Source organism: Acanthaster planci, linkage group LG11 (genome assembly GCF_054643075.1).
Source record: "Acanthaster planci isolate LZ-2023a linkage group LG11, COTS_SCS, whole genome shotgun sequence".
NCBI lineage: Eukaryota > Metazoa > Echinodermata > Asteroidea > Valvatida > Acanthasteridae > Acanthaster > Acanthaster planci.
Window position 1 is genome coordinate 4,424,360 of NC_141787.1, and position 22,258 is coordinate 4,446,617.

Here is a 22,258-nt window from a genome sequence, read left to right on the forward strand (position 1 = left end):
TGGTCACTTTGGGTCTGTGCAATCGTGATTTGTTGAGTGTGTAAACATTAAAGTTCCTCCAAGACCCATAACAGGTTTTACATTATAACGTCCAAACTGTCCACGTCTTTTTCCGTCTGGTGTCAATGAGTTAACATTGAAAAACTTCATCAATTAAACGAAATAAAGTCTTAATTTTACAAACTCACAAGAAACATTGTACCGAAATTCATTCACATACTGGATAAATTTATTGAAAACCGACTAGTGTGAGAATCTGTGAGCAAAAAAAAATGAGCAGAGCTATGACTGTGAGCCAAACTAGATATTAAAAAATTTGAATTCCCAACTTGACTTAAGATTTACATTTAACAACTACTTTCCGAAAAGAAAAAACTCAGTGTTAACCGAGAACGACAAATTTTATAATAAGTTTCTTTTATTGCGTAGACTGAATTTTCTTGTTTGTTATTTCATTCTCTCTGTCTCTCGCTTTAGTTTTATCTCTGCCCTGAAGATGAGTATATGAATGCCACTCATATCACATCGTCTGTCACACGATTTGGGTCCATTGCGTCTGTAGATCTGACAAACACAAGTCATGGCTTTCTTTGAGATTTAACGATAAATTAACTATTCAGTTTTTGAAACCACTTTTGCCGATAAATAATATTTCAGACAGTCTCCACCTCGATATAGTAAGTCTCATAAACTAAGCCTGATAGAATGGATATACTTTTATAAATTTCTTACTACATTTGTACATAGGCTTAGAGTCAAGTATTGTTGCTCATTTTTGGAAACAAAATTGTTTGATTTTGATTTCATGAGCAAATTTCCAAGCGTGGAGGATCAACTGCAATCAAAGTGCTCTTGCTGATACATAATTCCTCAATCTTGCGCACGTGTGAGATTGTTAGCTTGTTTGGTCCATTATGCCGATCAATGTCCATGCTCAGTTACGTTGTACGTAGCTTTTAAAGTAAAATACTGTCCTGTTTTTACTCCCTTAGGATTCCGTTATTATTTTACTGTGTTGTTAAATATGGAAACACGCATTTTTATTTTGTAACAATAAGTTGGCGAAGAAATGATTTAAATATTTGTAATAAACTGAGGTGTAAAAGGGAGAAAAAAACCTTTGTACTTAGTACAGTGTGCCTTTTGTATTACATTTCAGGGTGCTATCAGTATGTAATGTTCGTTACGTCATACAGCTTTGCTTTTCGTTACTCTGGAGAAAAAAATAACGAAAACAACAACATTCCAAAGTGAAATTCTTCTGTTTTCTGTTCTGATTCTATAGATTTTTTAATTGTTTGCAATTGAATTTATAGGAAAAAAATAATAAAATCCTCGGCTCTTACCATTAATTTGTAAGCTGTAATCCCAACTACTGTGCGAAGATTTACTGAATAAATTCATTCAACTGCGTTATTATAAAACACTTTTCCATCGCAAGTACATTAATTCATACATTTCCGAAGTTTCAGAAATAATACGAACAGAAAACATCCCAACGGATATTACGACTAATACGAGCTCATTTGTGTCTGCAATATATCTATCGAAATTCAAACATACCGCGTTTCGTTTCGTCCCATCCCTTGAAACATCTTTGTTAAAGAATATTTCTGAGCTAAGACGTTTGAGATTGATTTATATGACATCCCAACATACCTCTTTGTTATAAAATACGCATGCACAGTAACCTGCATACAAACCCTCACCGCCAACTGTCCATACCGAATCCTTACCATGCGTAAGCACACGCGCGTCCTGTCCAGTCTTTATAATAGGGATCAGTGGCGTAACCTGTATGGCCTTTGCGTACACGGAGAACGCGTGCAAGATCCCAGTTGTAACGATCTGTCTTTCTTTCGCCGATTGGGGGTGCACTTCAGCTCAGGGCGGATAGGCACATGTAGCAGGCCTTGATTCTGTTGTTCTCTTTCATGCATTCTTTCTAACTTTGTGTTTTCATTAAGAGTGAGTTGTTAAAGAAAAGTTTTTTTGGGGGTTATCAAATGTAATTAGAAAGAGTCGCGGGCAACTATCAGCATTGTCCCCAGGAAATAAATAACATTAACGTCAGCCACAACGTTTTAGCTTTTCCTGCTCGAGCTCTAATCTTTCTAATAAATATTTGTAAATCCATTCAAAGATACAACACATCAGTCGTTATTGCGTGCTTCTTATTGTAACATGCGGATCTGATGAGAAATTATGTGCATGGCCAAACGGAGTTGAAGAAAAGACACCGCCACCATGATAATATAGGATCTACAGTGTTTTATTCAGAAACACGGACTGATATCATTCAAAGTGTGGTGCTGTTGCAGTTAGAAAAGACTGAACCTATGATTGATGATGGAATATTCTGAGGGTAATAGTATAGTGCAGGCTGGGTGAAAACTTCCTAAACGCGAAGTCAAACTTGCGGTCGTACAATTGTAGACAAATTGTCTGGAGGAGTGAGAGAACTACTTGGAAATTGCCGGGATGGATCACAGAGAAATATTGATAAGGTTGCAAATCTACCACAAATGGGAACTTAATCAACAGTCTTAAAAAGAAATTGGACGAAAATTGGAACAAGGATCGACCGGGTAATTAAAGAGTGACGAATTCTGGGTCCGTGAGAGCAGTTCCTACTTACCCAGATTTTCTATTTGGTCTTATTTCGTTAAAAAAACTATGACTGCAACTAATTATAATACGGGTGATTCACAATAGTGCGCCTCCAAGAGTTTGCAACGCGTTGGCCACAACGCGCTAAATCTGTCGAACCTTTGAAAACGCACATTAAGTCGACAGATTTCACACATTGTGATTGGCCAACGCGTTGCAAACTCTTGGAGGCGCACTCTTGTGAATTGCCCGTATTAATGAATGGATAAAACCAAAACAAAAAAGTCAACGCCTGCGGCTCAGGGCATGTATTTTGTGGATGTCGGACAACTCGACCGTTTGCCAAGCCGTCCATTAAGAAAACTAGACTTTGACAGAGAGACAACTCGACCAGTTAGATCTCTTCAGATAATACAGTCGTTTTCCCAGTTCAAGATAACGAAATTATTCAGTCAGATTGCAGCTCCACAAAAATTCTCAAATTCCAGTGAAATGTGGTCACCGTCCACCTTGTGTGATAGAGATACCACGGTTACCACCAAATCAGTTTCAAATTTTGAACATTTAATTCAGACGTACGGGATCGACGAAAGTGGTGACACTTTTTCTCATCCTGGATCTGTTTCGGTAAGTAACCACGCGAGCGGCAAATCTGTTTTCAGCCAGAACCATCGCAAAAAGCTTATTTTCTAATGAAAAATTCCTTGATTTAGAAAACTTGGTTCATAAATGGGAATTCCAATGAATTTTTAAAAAATTGGATCTTGTGTTAATTTCGACTCAACTTTTTCAGCTGCACAGCGCGAGCCATCAACGATACTACTTCGTGCCGCACAGCTGACGAACCCATTACGTCAGGTATATTTCTGCAACGAGATGAGTTCGCAAAGTATATCCGCTCCGAGCTGAAGTGCACCCCCAATCGGCGAAAGAAAGACAGCTGGTTATAAGTGGGTTTTTGCACGCGTTCTGTGTGTACGTACGCAAAGACCATACAATACATGCTGGAATGAAATTTAATAATAGTTCCTCGTACTCATCGTGCTCCTCGTCAAATGCGCATAGACTTGCAGGCCTCAAGCCGCGCCTTTGCGGTGAGTATCAAAGTCCAAAGTCGAGTTGGCAAACGGTCGAGTTGTCCGGACCCTTATTTTGCAAGTGCGATGGACGGAAATGAAGGAAAACAATAAAGGCGCCCTCTTGTAATAATAATAGCAAGAAGGCGACGGTGCCACGCGACGGCATGACGCAAGGGAGCCGTCGCGTTGTCTCGTTGCGTCGCCTGGAGGGAAGCAAGAGAGAGAGAGAGAAATGTTTGTCGTAAATAGTACACCATAGTTGTGTCGTCGCGTCTTGTAGTTTTCTAGTTGCGTCCCGGCCGCCGGTCCCTTGGATGGAAGAGGAAGAGAGAGGCCTAAATGTGTGTCGTAAATAGTACACCATAGCGTCGAGCTAGCCGCGCGCACGTACGTACGTATGTACGTACCCTGACCGGCCAATCTCATTAACATATTCATCATATTATTTTCTGGTTTACTGACGCCATCTTGAATTTACGAACGTTGTCATTTTCGTTCACTGGGGATCTTCAAACCAAACACTTATCTACTTTTATCTTCGGCATCCGTGAGAAAAGAGTAATTGCAGCAGTTGTAGGCATCTCTCTACTTCTTCCCAACTGAGCAGGCAAGGGTAAGTTCGAAATTTTTGAACTCTACGAGAGTGAAATACGATGTTATAGCTAGATGGTTACTCGGAGGTTTCACTGACATTTCGCACTTTCTGTGGTAACATTTTTTTCGAGCTCAAAAGTGAAGGTACGACTACGAGTAACTCACTTCAGTATCAGAAAGCTTTTCTTCTGCATGAGAGGATTATTACTTTTATATTCGCCGAATTCTGCTTGAGTGGAGTTTTGTGAATACCTGAATACTGTGGTCATGGTGGTGAACGGACCCACTGGTTACATTTGTCGACAACAGTAAATTTTCATGACGTTTCTGACGCCGAGTAGCCTCGGTCATGTCAGTTGGACCTGTTCAGGGCAATCGTGACTCTTGCGCGAATTCATAAGCAGGGGTCGAAATTAACTCGAATTTTATGCTGGCTAGCAGGAGTACCATTTAGATAATCCTACTGGTCCTGCTGAAAATTTGGTTTTCCTTGGTACTTATCAAACGGTGGTGTAAAACTGCAACTGGTATTTCTTCCAGACATTTTTCCCTTTCAATTGTGGTTGTTTGTATTGCTTGCACAAAACCGATTAATTGATCAACCCTTCCAACTACCGTCATCTAATTTTAGTCGAGTTTAATATGCGCCACACTTTCTATAAAAAAGACACGTTTCCATTGCCTCCCTCACACAATTAATTGAAGCTCATGTATTTACATGCATATCAAAAATTGAGAAAGAGGGTTTCAGCACGTCAAAAAAAGGACCAAAACCATTTAGCGTGACGCAGTACAGCCACAGATCGGTCCTTCTAGTTACTGTCTGAAATGGCACACGGGTACCAGTTCGGGCTGGTTACACTACAGCCTTACAAACTTGAACTATGCATGTGTGATCGATCGATAGACTGCGCGCGGATAATGTACATACATATACATGCACCTTCTTCTGCATTCTTGGTTTACATGTACAGTACGTATTGGGCAACTGAACAGTCGTGGTTTTAGAAATCTCCGTGTATACATTACATGTGTTGTGTACTGTTACCAACTGGGAAACTATTTTCAGCGATGGCAAGTAAAGTGACTATAAGCCACGTTGTTTCAAGAGAATAAAGAAAACAGTGTGACATGCAATTTATTTACTAAGACCATTTTTTTGCACTGGCCCGCCAGACCGTCGAGTTTGGTGGATCTGGTGGTCCTGATGATTTTTTACTGGTCTCGGACCACCGTTAATTTCGACCCCTGATAAACCTTCTCGTTAATACCGCATAGGCCTAAGTGATTTTGCACAATGTTAGGAAGACATCTATGGGACTTTGGGAGGAAATAGGGGCAAACAATACTCCTTTGCCTTTTCTACCCTAAGCATACTGTCACTGCTCTGTCATATTCTGTGTGACGTCAAGCCAACAAGGTTTACACAGTGTCGTAATGCTATGGCATTTTGGAATAAGATTTTTGTGGTGAAATGATTCACTGGTGTAAAAAAGCTAGGCATATTAAATCAAATTTTCCCCGGGTTTTTTTGGACAAACACTTCAAAATGTCTCAGTTCGAAACGGAAATCTAGCTGGCAGAAAAATTTTTTCTAGAGGTTTTTTATGTCACCTTTTTAATTGAACTTGTTTGAAAATGTAGGACACAAAAGACGTAGCTTTAGAAGAAAAAAAAAAGTGTTATTTCAAGTGATCCGGATCTAGGAAAAATCTGGAACTACACGTACGAAATTAGCTGCATTGGAGGCATTGGTTCTTGACACGTCAAAATGAAAGTGCTATGACAGAGATTGAAACCAGTCCAGAATTTTGTGCTTATGTACTGTACTATGTCTGGCTTTGATCACAAATGCTGCTAAGTGCTATACTGTTGTGCTGAATAATGATGGCAACCTCGTGTTCCTTCCATAAAGTGCGGTAAATTTCTTTGTACTTAGCTAAACTGTGAAGATGGAGAATAGGGTAAATCAACCGGAGAAAAATAGCAGGGCGGTAATATTTTTGGCAAGGAAGCAAAACTTTAACAGGGCAGTCTGAAATGACTGGTAGGACAACTCAACTGTCTGTGCCTCAAATGGACAGACAGCCCAACCGTTGAGACAAATCATCGATTTAGACGAGTCGACTCGTAATTAGTGCACTTGCGCTTTACAGCCAGCTTGCCCATACCTTTTCTTCAAATTAAAAGAGGAGAAAGGGCTGGGGGACAGATTTACTGTCTCCCACACCAACAGATTAGCAACTGATCATCAGTGAGGCCAAGGTGCCTGTGCACAACGGACTGTGAACCTTACATGCTGCTGGGCTGTTGCGGCCATGCACATCACTGGTTAGGGTGGCCGACGGCCATCCACCAGTTCAATGCATATTGCGTCACCTTGTCCCTATGCACGCCATGCCCAGTGAATCAAGTCACAAATTTACACAACACAATTTGCTCAAACACATGATCTGCCATCTGTGTTAAATACCCCAAACTCTGTCATGTACAGGTCTTGAATGGTTGAGTTACCAGACAGCTTGGTAAACGGTTGAGTTGTCCCATTGGGCGAGTTGTCTCAACAGTCAAGTTGTCCTGTGTCAAGTTGGCAAACCATAGAGTTATCTGACATCCTTTTTTAATAAGGTAAAAGTTGTTTTAATTCAAGATAAGAGTCAAAGGTACAAGTTGCCCATGGTATGAGTTGCCCAGTTGTGCGAAGTACGAGTTGTCCAAAGTACGAGTTGATTGGAAGCGCTCAATCCATCATGGCAGATTGTGGTGTCATTGAACCAACAATGGATCACTGATCAAGATTCTGATCTGCATGAAACAAACAGGCCCACAGTTAGGCCCTGTCCCTCCTATGTGGTTTTTATCACAATGCGCTCCCATAAACTCTACAGAAAGAAGACATTTTTTTGCCACAGGTTCTACATGATATTTAAGGCCCCCCAAAAAATTAGTTTTGCTTCCCATTTCCTGATGTACCATAACTTTTCAGTGCGACCCCCAAATTTTTATCAGTGTATTAGAAAAACAAGTTAAAAAAATTTAAATCCTGTTGTCTTTTCTGTCTTCACAAAACATCTCAACAACTTTTTTCACGTCAAATCATTTGTATTCATATGTTTTCCTACTTACATGTACATTCGCAAAAACTTCCATTATTATCATAAGTTCCAATGCATTTCATTTTGTTCACCGTGAACTTGAAAACGTGCAATGTTCATTGCATTGAAGCAATGCTGTACCACTGCGCCACGTCATGACCAAAAGAAGGCACGATGGAAACGCGGCAACCAGTCTATGCATCCCATTTTTTCTCATAAATATTTAATTAAGCATCCAAATTGAACTTGGTGTTATTTGTCTTCCAAGCTCAACTAAACATGTAACAAGCTCAAAAGGACTTTTTGAATTCTGAATGTACATGTAGATTGCGTCATTCGGAGAAAACAAGGGGAACCCTCACCCTGTGTTCGTCGTGGATAAATAGGGGTTAATCCTGGATGTACGATGTCACACTTTGCACTCCGCTTATTTTGTTCAGGTGGTTGTAGTTTACACTTTCTTCAACAAAATGTGGGGCTGTTTTTTTTTTTTTAAATGCTTCTGGTATTCCTTATTTGTTTGGGCTTGTTTGCTTCCACTTTTTTGGAAGGAAACCTTTATTGTTTTCCACAGTGTGATCAGTAACATCTTTTGCGTAGGTAAAAATCCCATGCATTTACACATACAGCAATGTGTGGATGGTGCCCGACATGCACAATGCCATAGTTCAGGACAGGCACGGATCAATTTATGACCGGACTGAATCGGGCTACATGTACCTTCAGTTACATGTAGGTGGAGTCTTCTGGTTGTCAAAAAGTCAAACATCAAGGGAGAAACAAAGTTGTGACGGTTAATTCACAGAATATGATTTTATCTTTTTGGTGAATGCATTCTCTGTTGTAATGTCTTTATTTTGAGGTGGCACTGCAAGCTTAAGACGATACTGCCATGCAGCGAAGTGAAAAATGTTACACTGTTGCATGTGGTTTTAGGATCATTGCCTGGGCAGGCCTGCCACATACACAGGCAGCTACATGTACCCACATTGATAATGCACAACACACAGCCATTGGTTTTCCATCATAACTACTGAAGTGGCATGCACAACTTAATTTTATTGGTATTTTTTATAGAATCATTGACTTTAGATAAATTTTTACAATTAACGCAAGCTTTGTCATTTTGAGAGTTGGTTTCGACAGCTTATGCCCAAACTCTTGTCTTGTTAGCCCCTGAAACGATAAAGTCTCTTAACATTTCATAAAGGAATTATTTCTACCTGTCTTGATGGACTAGGTTCATTCAGGACACTGATCATTTGGCCACAGTTTTGTTGCATGTTTCATGTACATGTATGCTGCAGCACACATGGAGTAGTTCGTCTGAATGTTAATGAGTTTACTATCAGGCATAATGCGTGTATGATGGCTTCCATCATTTTGACTACAAGCCCTATTTTTGAGAGACATGTAATCAGAAGCAGAAGTAGTTTTCTTTGGACTTTGCAAAAGTATGTATGTCAAGTGAGTGTGATATTCGAATTAATTTACCATGTGTGGCCCTGATGACATGCATACAAGGTAAGAGTGTTTGTGAATCTCACTTCCAGGCTTCCAGCATTTCTGTATAAGATTTATTTGCCATTTCTCTACATAGGAGCAACTTGCTTGTTCCTTGGGTAGCTACTGTAGCCCAATGACACACGCAGCAGAATGTCTGACAGGTTGGTAACAAGCAAAGGGAAGGATGGCAAGCAAAAGTACTCGTCCCTCAATCTTTACGACACCTACAAAGGAAAGAGTGTAGAACCCCAGAAGACAACAAGTGAGTCCATGTTTGTTCTCAGCTTGAAATGAATTAACTACTTCAAAGAACACATTATGTTCACTGTGTAAAGTCTTCATATTCTACAACATATTTTCAAGCATTTGGTTATGTCAGTCAGTACTTGCATTATCTGTATTCACTGTGCACATACATGTATCTTGTATCTGAAATGGCATTAGAATTGAGGACGCTTAATGAAGCATTGAACAAATGTACTAATGTACAGTATATTGTGTGCTATGCTGATGTCTTGCTCATGTTTCAAGTGATATAAGTCATTTTCTCTATGGGGAATTTTAGATGTATATATTTTGATATCTTTTTGAATGTTAATATTACTGATAGGTAAAAAAACAATATATAGAAAGCTATTTCAGAATTTTTATGAAATGCTTTGCTGGAGTGGTGTCTATTAACTTATTTCCAATAGCAAGCCATGGCCGTGGATTGCAGAGTCTTGGTAAAGTTGGAACTGCACGTCGCATGCCCCCTCCAGCTAACCTTCCCAGTTTAAGAAGTGAAAACAAAGGAAACGATCCCAACGTAAACTTGGTACCCCAAGGTGGAACAGGATGGACAGCAGGAAAGGACAAAACAGAAAGGTCAGTCACCTGCTTTGCCTACATGGACATGTAATGTCTTTCTTCCAACCACTTCCTGCCGGTGATTCCGGATCCCGAATCCGGACATGTATGCTTTATATTCGTGGCCGGGGTCTCTGAACTCGGACAAAGGGAATAGGGCCTTGTAACAGAAGACCGTAGTCGGAACAAAAGACCAGGCTGCTGGGAATTACCGGCATTTTTACACTTTCAAAAGTGGAGATAATCCAGCCTTGTTTTGAAACAGTATACCATGGTTTGGGGTATTTAGAGTGAGCGGATTATGACCAGGACAAAAGCACTCCACCACCGCAGCAATGAGCGACACAGCACCGCTGCATGCTAATCTGGCCCCTATTGAAGAGAGGTCAACCGCGCACTGAGCCAGGTTGGTGAACAAAAGAAAGTTACATAACACCACACAATCTGGGCTCTTTTTACAAGGCTGCAGGCCTGGCTTAAATACTCAGGCGTTGATGGATTTTGTCTGCCAGGCTAGAGTGGAACCAGACAGTCCTTCACATGGTTTGTTAGTGTGCAGTAAATGAAGATAGGAATTTTAAAAGAATTTTGAACTACTAGCTACCCTGCTAAATGCACCTGATTGCACCAGTCGGTGTTTCTGCCAGGAAGTTCTTAAAGCGTAGTGGGTCTGGGTCAGGAAAAGGCGGGGAGCACTTACCCTTCCCATTGTTGCTGACCTCCAGCCACTCGTATGCCTTCATCCAGTCAGGATCTATTCCGGTCGTTCGCTTTTTGGAATGCTTTTGTAAGTCTACAGAGGCCGACTTTGCTCAGAGGCTGGCAAGTTATCCTCTTGACTTCCACCATCGATACTTTCATCGTTTTCTCCCGAAACTTTTTGCCTTTTTGCCGGGAAATAGAGGTGATTGGACATGACATCTTTGACTTTGCAAAAAGTCCAAGCACGCGTGCACAAGCAACACTTTTTACAATATGCATTGTTGGTATACTGCAGCGGATACTTGTGATATAGTATATTGTCCGGCGCACCAATGACGTTTAAAATTCATCCAAGTCCGTTGACCGTCATGAAAAAAAAAGTTTAGGCTGATTGTACTTTGCGTGAAGTTGAGCACTAAGCATGACGCAAAGCAAATTCTTCCGTATAACACTAGAAGACCTGTTATGTGTCTTGTTTACATCACGAAATTCGCTCGCTTTTGCTCTTCCAAAAGAACTACACGCCATGTACAGTTAATGTACATGCACATGTACATGTGTGTGCGTGTGTGTCTAGCTCGCCACCCGTACTGCGCGGCCGTCAGTTACAGTGTCGTATTTGGATCATTAAGTATTTTTTAGGAAGTGTTAAAGGTAACTGAATGGCAACATTTTAAGCGTAGCGCTTAATTTTAAAGCGTAGCGGTAAAAGATAAAACCTAGCGGCCAATCTAATAGGGTAGCAGCAATTCGGTAAAGCGTAGTGGTGCCACTATGCTATAACGCTTTGGGGGAAACACTGCCAGTGCAACAGATTTTGACATGAAATGTTGCAAACAGAATTGTCAAACAAAATCCAGTACAGTTCCCATTGTAAATTAATGTTTGTATTGTGACAGTTTTCCCATATGTAACAGAGAAACCGGTTTCTCTGTTACATGTGAAATGAGTCATAAAGCTCTTTCAACTAAAAACTTCAAAACACTTCATGTTTCTGGCAAAGGCGCACAAGCTAAATGGCATGCATGCCTTTGTTGAGCTGTGCCATATATTTGCTATTAAAGGAACTTTGTGTTAAACCAAACGAAACTTTGCATACAATTCCAAAAATAGCCAAAAAGTAAATTTCTTGGGAAAATGTTTGCCCATTTTTATGCCACCTGAATCCTTATCTAGAAAAATCAACTTGTGATGAGAATACATGGTATGTACACAAAACAGAATTGGCAACAGTTGAAGAGAAACCTTCAGCCTATATTAATACTTTGAGCATTCTGGCCAATAAAAATGAGAATGCTGTTATCAAAACGAAATGTACACAAAATGGTAGGAGACCATGAAGGGAAACAAAGCACTAACCATGTTGAAAGTGTCCATGTGATTAAGGCACTGAGGTACATGTACACGTGTATACTGAATATACTGTACTATTTTGAATATACTGTACATGCTAGGATTAGTGGCATGTATTTCACAGCAGCTACCAAGTCCTGAGCCAGTACTGGCAAAGCAAATACTTTTTCCAGTCAGCAAATCTAAAAGTTATTTCCAAACTAGGCCTAGGGCCTGCAATTTATTTCGACTGTGGGAAAAAGTTATTTCCACTTGTGATATACATGCTTAGCCAAACCATGCTTGTACAGTCTGCCTACCTTTGGTGCCATTGGATTAATAAAACCATTGGAGGTGTCTTTTTAGGTCACGATACCAAATAAAAGATTAAAACCATTTTAGCTTTCTTCTACTTTGAAAATTATCAAAAATGCCTAAGGGACTACCAGAAACCATATAAAGAAGCTTCTAAGGCCCTTAAGTCATTGCAAGTGGGCCCTGCACACCCGCTGGTACAGCCTTTGCATTGTGTGCTCATTTTGTGTGCTTTGCAAACAAACTCTTGGCTCTTCAAGTTACACTCCGACTTCTTTATTTGGCATTCCCACTTTCCATAATCCTAGCTAAAACCCTATTGTGAACGTTGAAATTTCCTATATCAAAAGACAGACCAATTTCTTGAGATATCTTGCAACATCACTTTTTTTTTGGATATGCAGGTGTAGGTTACATGCATGCAGGGCCAGTGTAGTGTAAATTAGGGTCGGTCGGGAAACAGGAAGCAGGATTTTTTTTTTGGCCTTACTGGCCAGAATCTATTAAACTGCAACAGGTCAACAGTGTTTGGGTCATTGCAGTACCAAAGCTGAAAAAATCAAGCACAGTCCAACATGGTGTACCACTAGCCAGTCACTCCACGGAGCAGTTGGTGTGCGTCCCCTCTCAAACAAAACCCAATATCATCACCCTAAACCTTTGCTCCTCAGTCCAACAAAGTTGAATAAGTATGGAACTGAGCCAACCAGAACTTGACAAACCCTGCAATTGGAGTTTGAGGGACTTTGGGTAGTGCAGGTCAAGGTCTTCGAACTCAAAAGTATCTCTGGTGACTTCCGACTCACTGTGTACTATTATCTCTTGTACGCAAAAGTATGAAGCTGCTTAAGACAATCCATTAATTGCATTTACTGCATTGCAAACTTCATAGCTTGTTATCTCAAATGTTCCTTTGTGCAGCTCATCAGGAGATCAGAAGTCAATCACTACCCAGCCAGGACCAACAACAGCACCAGCAGCAGGAGTAGTAGTCCAGTCAGTCCCAGACAAGCAAGGGGGGTCGGCCTCATGGAAACCAGGTGCATCCAGTGCATCCGAAGGTAATACAGTGTAGCATTTTGAAAGGGTTCTGCTGACACCATGATCCCCATGTACATTGGTATGTGTACTGCCTGGCCTTGAAGTGTTTATTATGGAGGTAGTTAGGGCCACCTTACAGAGAATAGATTTCTTTGTTTTTATAAGGAAAGGAAATACTTTTGTGAGATCAGTGACTATTGTGTGGTTTTGGCCCAGTGTTTATTACGCGAGAGATTAGTTGAAGACAGTCCAATGGAGTTGTGTGATGCACACTGTAACACATTAGCAGGGCAGTTGAATATGGGAAAGGTTAAGCCAGCACAAAGCAACATATGCATTCTGCATCAGAAACACTGCCTCTTGAAAGAATGACTAGTACGCTCGGAAAGCACAGTTGGAGTATGGAATATGGTCCTTTCTTTGTTGGTTGTGTGTAAATGACATATCAGATGTGTTTTAAATGTGTAAAGATGAAGATCTTGAAAATAGCACTCAGAAATTGTGCCAAGTTTTGATATATATTTTCAAGTGCACTGTTCTGGATCTGCAATAAAGTTTACTTCTCATTGTGAAGAAATTAAAATTTAATATGCACAGAAACAGTATGTACCAATGTGTTCAGTTATGGAAGACAAAAGGATGTTAATGAGATAATTCCAATGTCCACTGGAGCACCATGAGCCATGTCAAATGAAAATTGGGATTTCCTCTGAGCCAATGCCATCATAAGGTATAATGCAAGGCAGTAGGTTACACAGGAATTTTACATACATTATTGACCTGGGACAAGGCAGCATTTTTATATGCTTCCAGTAGGAAAAGCCACTATGCAAAGTGTGAAATAATCAGATCATCAATATAAACATGACAACATATATTGTCAAGGGCAAGTGATCGAGTGGTACTTTGTAGTATTCAGATTTTAAATATGAAAATACTTTCACTAGACTATTTTATCCTCCAAAGGGCTTGACACCCTTCAGGAGTTGACCTAACCTAAATCTGTGCAACAAGAGGCATTAGTTGCACAAATTCTAGGGCCGTGGTCGCATCGGGCAGTCAATGGGAAAGTGGGAGTTAGTCCTGTTAAATAATATCAAGGAGCCTAAGCCTTGAGGTAGTTTGGTCATCATACATAGACCTGTTGCAACTTGTTACATTGATCAGGCTTCTCAAACTCATTGAAGGTTGTTGCTTTTACGAGCCCTCCGAGTCAAATGCTGTGAACGGTTAAAATTAAGGAGAAAGTGCCATTTAGTTCCTGAACTGAAGTAGATTCTTGGGGCAGTAGGTACTTCTAAGTAAAAATGCCCCTGGAGTGCAAAACCCAAACTACCCTTAATTGATCAAATCCTCTAAGTGGTTGTGGAGGGTTTTTGAAGATTTGGGATAAATAGCAAAAGGTGGCTGATTGCGAGGTATGCATTTTATCAAGGTCATGAGTTAGACCCGGTGGTGTTTATGCTCAGCCATGCAGAAATTTATGTCTTGATTTTACATGGAATCATTGTTATTGCTGACTGCATCGTTACTTCATCGTTACTCTGCATCAACGCAATGAGAGGAATTGCAGGATGATTTTGAAGGATTGAGGCAGTGGTCACCCCTCTAACCCTCCTTTGGTTGTACAGCACAAATGTGCACAAATGCCCACAGTCACTGGTGAGCGTGTATTTTCTACATGGAACACAAACATGCACAGGTTCAGTGTGTACACAGTTGGTTGCCAGCACAAAATGACCCAAGGTCTTTTGTGCAGTCCTCTTCCCTGCATTTGGTTTACTGCCGAATTATGCACATGAAACAGTGAAGCACAGTTGTTGGGCAGCACAAAAGTGCAGTCTGATATTCCTGTGAGGGACTGTTGGTGCCGTGCACAACACAACACAGCTGTGCTTCTTTGAGGTGTTCACCAAGTGACCCAAAGAGCGACTTCAGCATAGGAGGATTAAGGATTAGGGAGCGCAGGAGGATTTTGAAGGATTTAGGTTGAATGCATTTTTTGGCAGGGCAATCGAAGGATTTGATGGGTTGAGGATGTGCCTAGGAAAATTGGCCTAGTGGGTTAGGTGAATAAAGATAGCCCTTGCTGTTCAACATGCCACTGACTTTTACATACAAACTGAAGTATGAGTGTCCAAAACTTTCCTGAATCTTCCAATTTAAACACCTGTGTTCTTTGCAAAGGAGTTGGTGACCTCGCCTAAAGCAGCACTTACATGTACATGTAACTAACCCATCTCTTTAGATGTTTTTAGCTGACAGTGCATTTGCTATTCATGTGGAAATTGTAGCTATAACATTATTGTTTTATTTCCCTGTGTTTAATCATAGGCGCAAGTGTTCCAAGTGGGCATGGGCAGGATGTCCCTGGTGGGTTCCACAAGGAGTTCCCTTCCCTTCGGGCGGGCACACCCCCCACAGAGGCCCAACGCAAGGAGCCACCAAAAGAAGTACAATATGGGCCCGGACCAAGCCTTCGTCCACAGAGTAAGCTTCGTTGCAATATACCAACCAGTAATAACAATTCTACTTTTTACTGGTACAGAGCTTCCACTTTTACCAGATACACATACGGACAGAGTAAATACATAAATGATAAACACGATCATCGTGCTTGTGTGCGATCAGCTGTCATAGCATGATCCCATATATGTGTGGCATAAACATGTTGCAGGCCCAAAAGCTGACCGCAGATTTACCAAGGTTTAAAGACAACGTATCACACGGGGGATGTGCGCACGAAGCACAAGACAAGGGCTTTAATAAAGTATGGTGCCTGTTTCAATGTTGCCCGGTGCCTTAAGCGGGTATCCATAATGTAAGAAGGCGAGTTGCAGCCACCTTGCCATGATTTTCCTTATCCCGAGTACCCTAACTAGACATGTACGTGTTCATGGGGTACCGTAATTTTCAGTAAAATGTCCCTGTAATTTGTACTTAGGGCTGCTTTACCACTTTTGAAAAATGAAATCAGGTACACCATGCGGTTTCTCAGCTCAGTGCAGCCAACATAGTGTGTAGATAGTACATTCGCTCTACTTATTTGTTTGAAATAGAGGAAACCAGTCCAGAGGGACTGAATAGACTTGTAAAATGTGATGTAAGTACTGTTCACAAACTTGACCCCTCACAAATTGTGTGGTGCGTCAGTTTTGTTTTGCTTTGTCGTTGTGTATTCCATGCTGTTATCATTTCACTGGTCACTTGGGTCCTGTACAAAAAAGAAAACCAAAAGAATTGCCGCATGGTCCACCTAGCCCTGACAGACCAGCCCGCCAAAATTGGTAATGTTGAAGAGTTGGAAAAAATTAAGCTATAACCACTTGCTGCCGGGTGGTTTGAAAAATATATAATCAGGACTTTTTCAAGATTTTCAGTTTTCAAAATTCTTCACAACTTCATCATTTCAAGTAATGGATGTTTAAACCCCCACGAATTACTGTCGGGTGGCCACTCTAGTCTGACAGACAAAACCTATTGACGCCCGAGTATTTCAGCCAGGCCTGCAGCCTTGTAAAAAGAGCCCAGATGGTGTGGTGTTATGTAACTTTCTTTTGTTCACGAACCTGGCACAGTGCGCTGCTGACCTCTTTTCAATAGGGGCCAGATTAGCATGCAGCGGTGCTGTGTTGCTCATCACTGCGGTGGTGGAGCGCTTTTGACCCCGGTGGTAATCCGATCGCACTAAATGCCCAAAACTTTGGTATTTTGTTTCAAAAAAAGGCTGGATTTTCTCCTCTATTGAGAGTGAAATAATGTCGGTAATGCCCAGCAGCCTGGTCTTTTGTTCCGAAAACAGTCTTTTGTTACAAGGCTCAGTTCCCTTTCAACCAACCATTTCAACCAACCATTTCAATCCAACCCTCTCAAATCAGGCCTATGTTTGAGCCTGTATTGAATGATATAGTTCATTACGTCATTCAGTCGAGAGTGTAAAACAGCAATGGTGTCTCAACCTCAAAGTCTGAAAATTTGTATGTAAAATGCTGTGATTAGGTGGTTAAAACAAGGCTTTTAGAAACGCCAATAGATCATTTTCATGACAGCTGCCCGTAGCTAGATGTCTGTTGAGCATTTCAGTTTTGGGGAGAAAAAAGGCAGAAATTACAGTGCCAAAACAACTGGAAACATCAAACTGTACATCGTAACTGCTCTGTCCGATCTGACCATGTGTGCTTATTTGCCGTGCGGCAATGATTGAATATGGCTCTTCGAAAATTCTTGCCCCAAGCCATAGTTTGGGGGAAACCCCCCAAAAACCCAAACAAACAAAAATCCCAAAATGTTTAGTATAAGGTTAGCTGATATTTCAGTTTGAAACGTCGTTCATTGACGCAGAGCATTTTGAAGGTTGCACTTCCTCAGTGTGTGATTTGTGTCCCAGATCGCGGCATGGACTAGGCAAGGTCTTTGAAGAATACTGTATGTTCCATACTTCGACATCTCTTTATATTGTGCTACCAAACCTCTGTGTTAAAAAAGGTCAAATCCAATTGGTTAAATACTGGTACTATTGCCCTCATGGTGCAGGCTTACTAATCTTTGTAGTAAATTTTAGTTATGAAAGTTTGTCAAAACTTCAAACAAGTTGGTGCCCAGAAATAGCAAAAGAATACTGCTAGGACCCCAAATTTAGCAGACATTCAAATTTCCCAAATTTCCCACAAAAATATTTTAGAAATTCCTTAAAATTGATTAATTCTAGTAGATAATTATTACCTCCACCCATTTATCCAACTAAAAAGATGTTATAATTTGAGGGTGCATATTAACCCTCCTATGCTGAAGTCACTCTTTGGGTCATTTGGTAAACACCTCAAAGAAGCACAGCTGTGTTGTGTTGTGCACTGCACTAACTGTCCCTCACAGGAATATCAGATTGCACTTTTGTGCTGCCCAAGAACTGTGCTTCACTGTTTCAAGTGCATAATTGTGCAGTAAACCAAATGCAGTGAAGAGGACTGCACAAAAGACCCTGGGTCATTTTGTGCTGACAACCTACTGTGTACACACTGAACCTGTGCATGTTTGAGTTCCATGTAGAAACTACATGCTCACCAGTGACTGTGGGCATTTGTGCACATTTGTGCTGTAAAACCATAGAAGGGTTAAAAGAGTTCATGTTGCACACCAGAAAAAATTCAGGCTGAAATTAAAATTCGTCTGAATTTGATAGTGAGTTTGTGAAATTGAAATCAAAATATAAGGAGTTTGATAAAGTGTAACCTTTTGTGAAATTTGAGCTTAAATATTGCTCCAAGAGTACACTAATGTTCAGGGCACTTTAGGATCCTCACACTTCAGGGTATGCAGTCTTCAATTGTGAGCGCCCAAACAAGGTGTCGCTATTAAAACTTTCCTAAGTCCTCAAAATTGTTAATTTTGGTGAGATGGATAAATTTTGTAGCTGGGTGGGATTTGCAGCATTTTTTAAGATTTTATTTTCTTTTCTTTATGACAGTTAAATGATAAAATAAACGTCGATTACACAACAGTAAAACGAACAAAAACGAACAGTCGCATCACACAATTTTGAGTTGTAAATGGTACTAACAGAACTTTGCAAGTCTGTTTGATCCCTCTGGACTGGTTTCCTTTATTTCCAACGTGAGTGGAGTGAACGGAAACGGCAACCAACAAAAACGTGGAATGCATTGTTCTTGGCCATAGCATGCTTGCACGAGGCTGGGCTATCTGGGTTGCCTTCAGGCATTGCGCGATGTCCGTGACTGATACCATTCTTAAAATGTTGCTGTATCGCCTAGAGTATAAGCCACAGGGACATTTTCTAGTGTAAGAATCAATGTATAAGGCGCGGCCCATACTCCGAAAAATACGGCAAAAATTTGGGCTCATAGACCAAATTTGCATCATAATCACCAGCTTCACAATAGTCCCCACTTTGAAAAGAGGCAACGGGAATGTGGAGGCGTGAGTAGAGCCGCATGCCACCGAACAATCAGCCTTTTCACCATGTAATTCAAAGCGTGCAGAGCACGCTGGGCCACAAACTGAGAATTTGCGGTTTGGCAGGTGGCTTTCATGGCCAAGCGAGGCTGGAATTCTTGGAGTCAGCTTTCGGGAAGAAATTCCCGTTGTCAAGGGGTTAAAAGAACCCTAACAATTCCTACAAGATTTTGTTTTGTTTACACTAAACCTGGAGGGTTATGGCTGGTTTAGTATTAATTATGCATTTCTCATCTTCCTCTGCAGATGTAGCAAGCTGGCGAGAAGGAGGCAGTTCCCTCAACAAAGTCACTGGCAGTGGGACGGGGGCGGGGGCTGGGGCTGGTCCGGGTGGAGAGGGAGAAGGTGGTAACCAGCTGAAAGATAAAGGACCCATGATGCATCCCATGGGGGCTAGCCCCCTCCCACCCAATATAAATGGGGGCCAGGGTGGCCCCCCTCCGCCAGGCCCCATGCCCCCGCAATTTAGGGGAATGATGCCGCCCTTTGTAAGTGTAGCATTCAATTTTTCTGGTATAATAGTTTATTGGGTAAACACTGTCCAGGGGTTTAGATAATTTTCTTCAAGTCGAGTACAGTACCCACATCCTTGCTTAGAGTCGAGTGCAGTACTCTTTTGCCCTGAGTATTGTTTGGTACTGTACTCTCTAAGAGATGGAGGAACTGAGTACCCGTATTATGCGAGTTAGTCCTTTTGCCTCAGTAAATATAACAATACTTCTTTGTCTTGAAAAACACAGTAAAAAAACAGCAGTTAGTGGTAACTCTGAACTCATGACATCATAGACAAAAGTCGTGTAAGTCTGTGTCCGCCCGTGTACAGCAGCTAGTGTGAGGCTACTGCGCACGGAGGCCATGTTGACTAGCCGTCATGCACTTTTGTCCCCGGTGGTAATCTGCTCACTCTCAATGCCCCAAACCCTGGTATACGGTTTCAAAACAAGGCTGGATTATCACCACTTTTGAGAGTGAAAAATGTTGGTAATGCCCAGCAGCCTGGTCATTTGTTCAGAGTACGGTCTTTTGTTACAGGGCCCTGTTTCCTTTGTCGGAGTTCGGAGACCCCGGCCAAGCATATAAACCATACGTTTCCAATTCCGGAGTCCCCGGCAGGAAGTGGTCAAGTGTGAGGTGGTAAAATTCAGCAGAAAAGCCTGAGATTGTCTCTAAAATCAGTGAGGTGGGCCGCCTCACACTCGAATAGGGAGGAGAAACCCTGTGTATGACCTTGCAAACATTTATTTGTTTGTAGAATGGCATTATTAGAGTGTTGGGTTTTTCGGTTTTGCCATTTGTAGATGTAATTTGAAATGTACACTTCCTAGTCAGAAATATCACCAGATGTTTGTGAAATACTTGTTGTCCTTTTCTACAGATGTTTGGGAGGGGAGGTTTCCCACCAGGTCCTGGGGGACCACACCCAGCTGGCCCTCCTGGCCCAGGTGGCCCACGTGGGCATTATCCAATGGGCTTCCCTCCAGGAATGCAGGGACCACCCAGGCAAGGCTACCCCACTCAGCAGGATCAAAGGTGGGTTGTTTAGGCACAGTCTGAACTAAAGCCTGGTTTCCATATGGTCATTCATAATTCAGATGGTCGGCAAGACGTTAGGATGCAGATACAAATGGAAGAGGCGGTGCATGACATTCCACTCCAAAATGGAAACAAAATGGCATTGGAAATCCTGTGATTTTTGCAGAATATACCCTTTTAGATAGACTGTACTGGTACTACCTCATGATGCCAAACCTGTGCTCCAGTACCATGCGTTTCATTGATGGTCAGCTATTTAGTTGATCATAAGGGTGTAATACGTTCAAAGAAAATGGGCAAACTTGGTGAACTAAGCGAGAGGGACATTGTTACATGCTGCTCATGCCAGCTTGCGTGTTTGTATGGGGATACTAGGGCTACTCAACGCAGACAGTTGGCAAAGTTGGCTTAACTTTACTGATCATTTGTTGGCTGGTTTGCGGTTGCATTGTCAGCGACACCTCCGTTTGACATGTTTCCATTTGTCTGTGTTGCAGTTTGTGTCTTGATTGCGTTGCTCTCCGTTTCTTTCGTTGATATGGAAACCAGGCTTAAGAGAAATGAAAAACCACATCCCCAACGTTTGACCATATAGCCAGTCTGTGAATGTATAACTTAGGGGAGACAATCTTTTCTGAAGGGGCCAGATGATGTTATGATTTGATGAGCCCATGATTACACATTATCCATCACCTTTGCCTGATGGCCTGCAAACCTTCAGAAAAGCATATGCTTTGCAACATTTCTTTTATCTTTTAACATGTTAAGCAACACTGACATAACATTTGTGGCCTTGTGTTTTTAGGTGATACATAATGATTGCATTTTTCTGTGCAGAATCACTTCAGAATCACATCAAAATTATGGTGATGCCTTTAGTCATTTTGGATATGTATTTTATGCTTTCAGCTAGTGCTGCAAGTAGGTGCCAGGGTTCGGTTCAGACACGTCTCAGGTTCGGACATGTACATGTACAATGCACATTGAGACATCGAAAAAGCTTGCTACGAACGTGCCATATACAGTGCTTCCATACATAAAATATGTTGATACAAGCAATGAATCTCCTCTCCATTCCCGTCTGGGAGCAACTTTGAATTGGACGGTTGTGTTTGGGCCACGCTTGACTCAACAAACGATCGTAGAATATGTGATAACAAAAAAACGGCATGCTCAAATGAGAATTTTCTCCTTTACAGGATACAGGATCAAATTAGATTTCGAGCGAAGTGTGTTTTGTTTATTTTTTCATGAAACATATTCAGCTACCAAGCTATGGCTTTTGATGCATTCAAAAAAGAACTTGGTATCAAGTCCGCATTCTTTCCAAGGAAAAATGCTGATTTGATACTTGATACACCCATGTGGCCAAAGGGGCGATTTTCCATCAGTCTTTTTCGAACGGATAATGGCATTTTATTGCTTCATATTTGCAAACAACTTAGAGATCGGGCAAAATTTAGGTACAACACATTCACTCTATGACTTTGATTAAACATGATCAAATGAAAGGCGAATTATGCCACCTCTCGAACCTAATCTTGTCACGCGCTGGAGCGTTGCACTTGCCTGTCTGGCAAAATCAGTTTTCCCTCCAGAGTTGCCTTCGGTCGAGCACGAGTCCGACTGTGA

The 22,258-nt window shown here is 41.3% G+C and overlaps 1 protein-coding gene and 1 non-coding gene across 3 annotated transcripts in view; both read left to right on the plus strand.

The window, feature by feature from the left end:
• The first annotated feature begins 4,120 nt into the window (after nt 1-4,120).
• The window catches only part of LOC110981581 (uncharacterized), a 52,470-nt gene continuing 34,332 nt past the window's right edge, over nt 4,121-22,258 (plus strand). Inside the window, exons 1-7 of one of the 2 annotated variants that reach the window (XM_087143000.1) lie at nt 4,121-4,302; nt 8,979-9,146; nt 9,580-9,751; nt 13,004-13,143; nt 15,458-15,613; nt 19,340-19,581; nt 20,469-20,623. In XM_087143000.1, the coding sequence (XP_086999126.1) occupies nt 9,035-9,146; nt 9,580-9,751; nt 13,004-13,143; nt 15,458-15,613; nt 19,340-19,581; nt 20,469-20,623 (977 nt within the window). In that variant the 5' untranslated portion in view covers nt 4,121-4,302; nt 8,979-9,034. The remainder of the gene's footprint in view (nt 4,303-8,978; nt 9,147-9,579; nt 9,752-13,003; nt 13,144-15,457; nt 15,614-19,339; nt 19,582-20,468; nt 20,624-22,258) is intronic. The other variant, XM_022239236.2, reaches the window with a different exon arrangement.
• On the plus strand, nt 21,269-21,334 carry LOC147797263 (small nucleolar RNA SNORD83). The gene has a single exon (XR_015427285.1). It is a non-coding gene; the product is annotated as a small nucleolar RNA SNORD83 (small nucleolar RNA).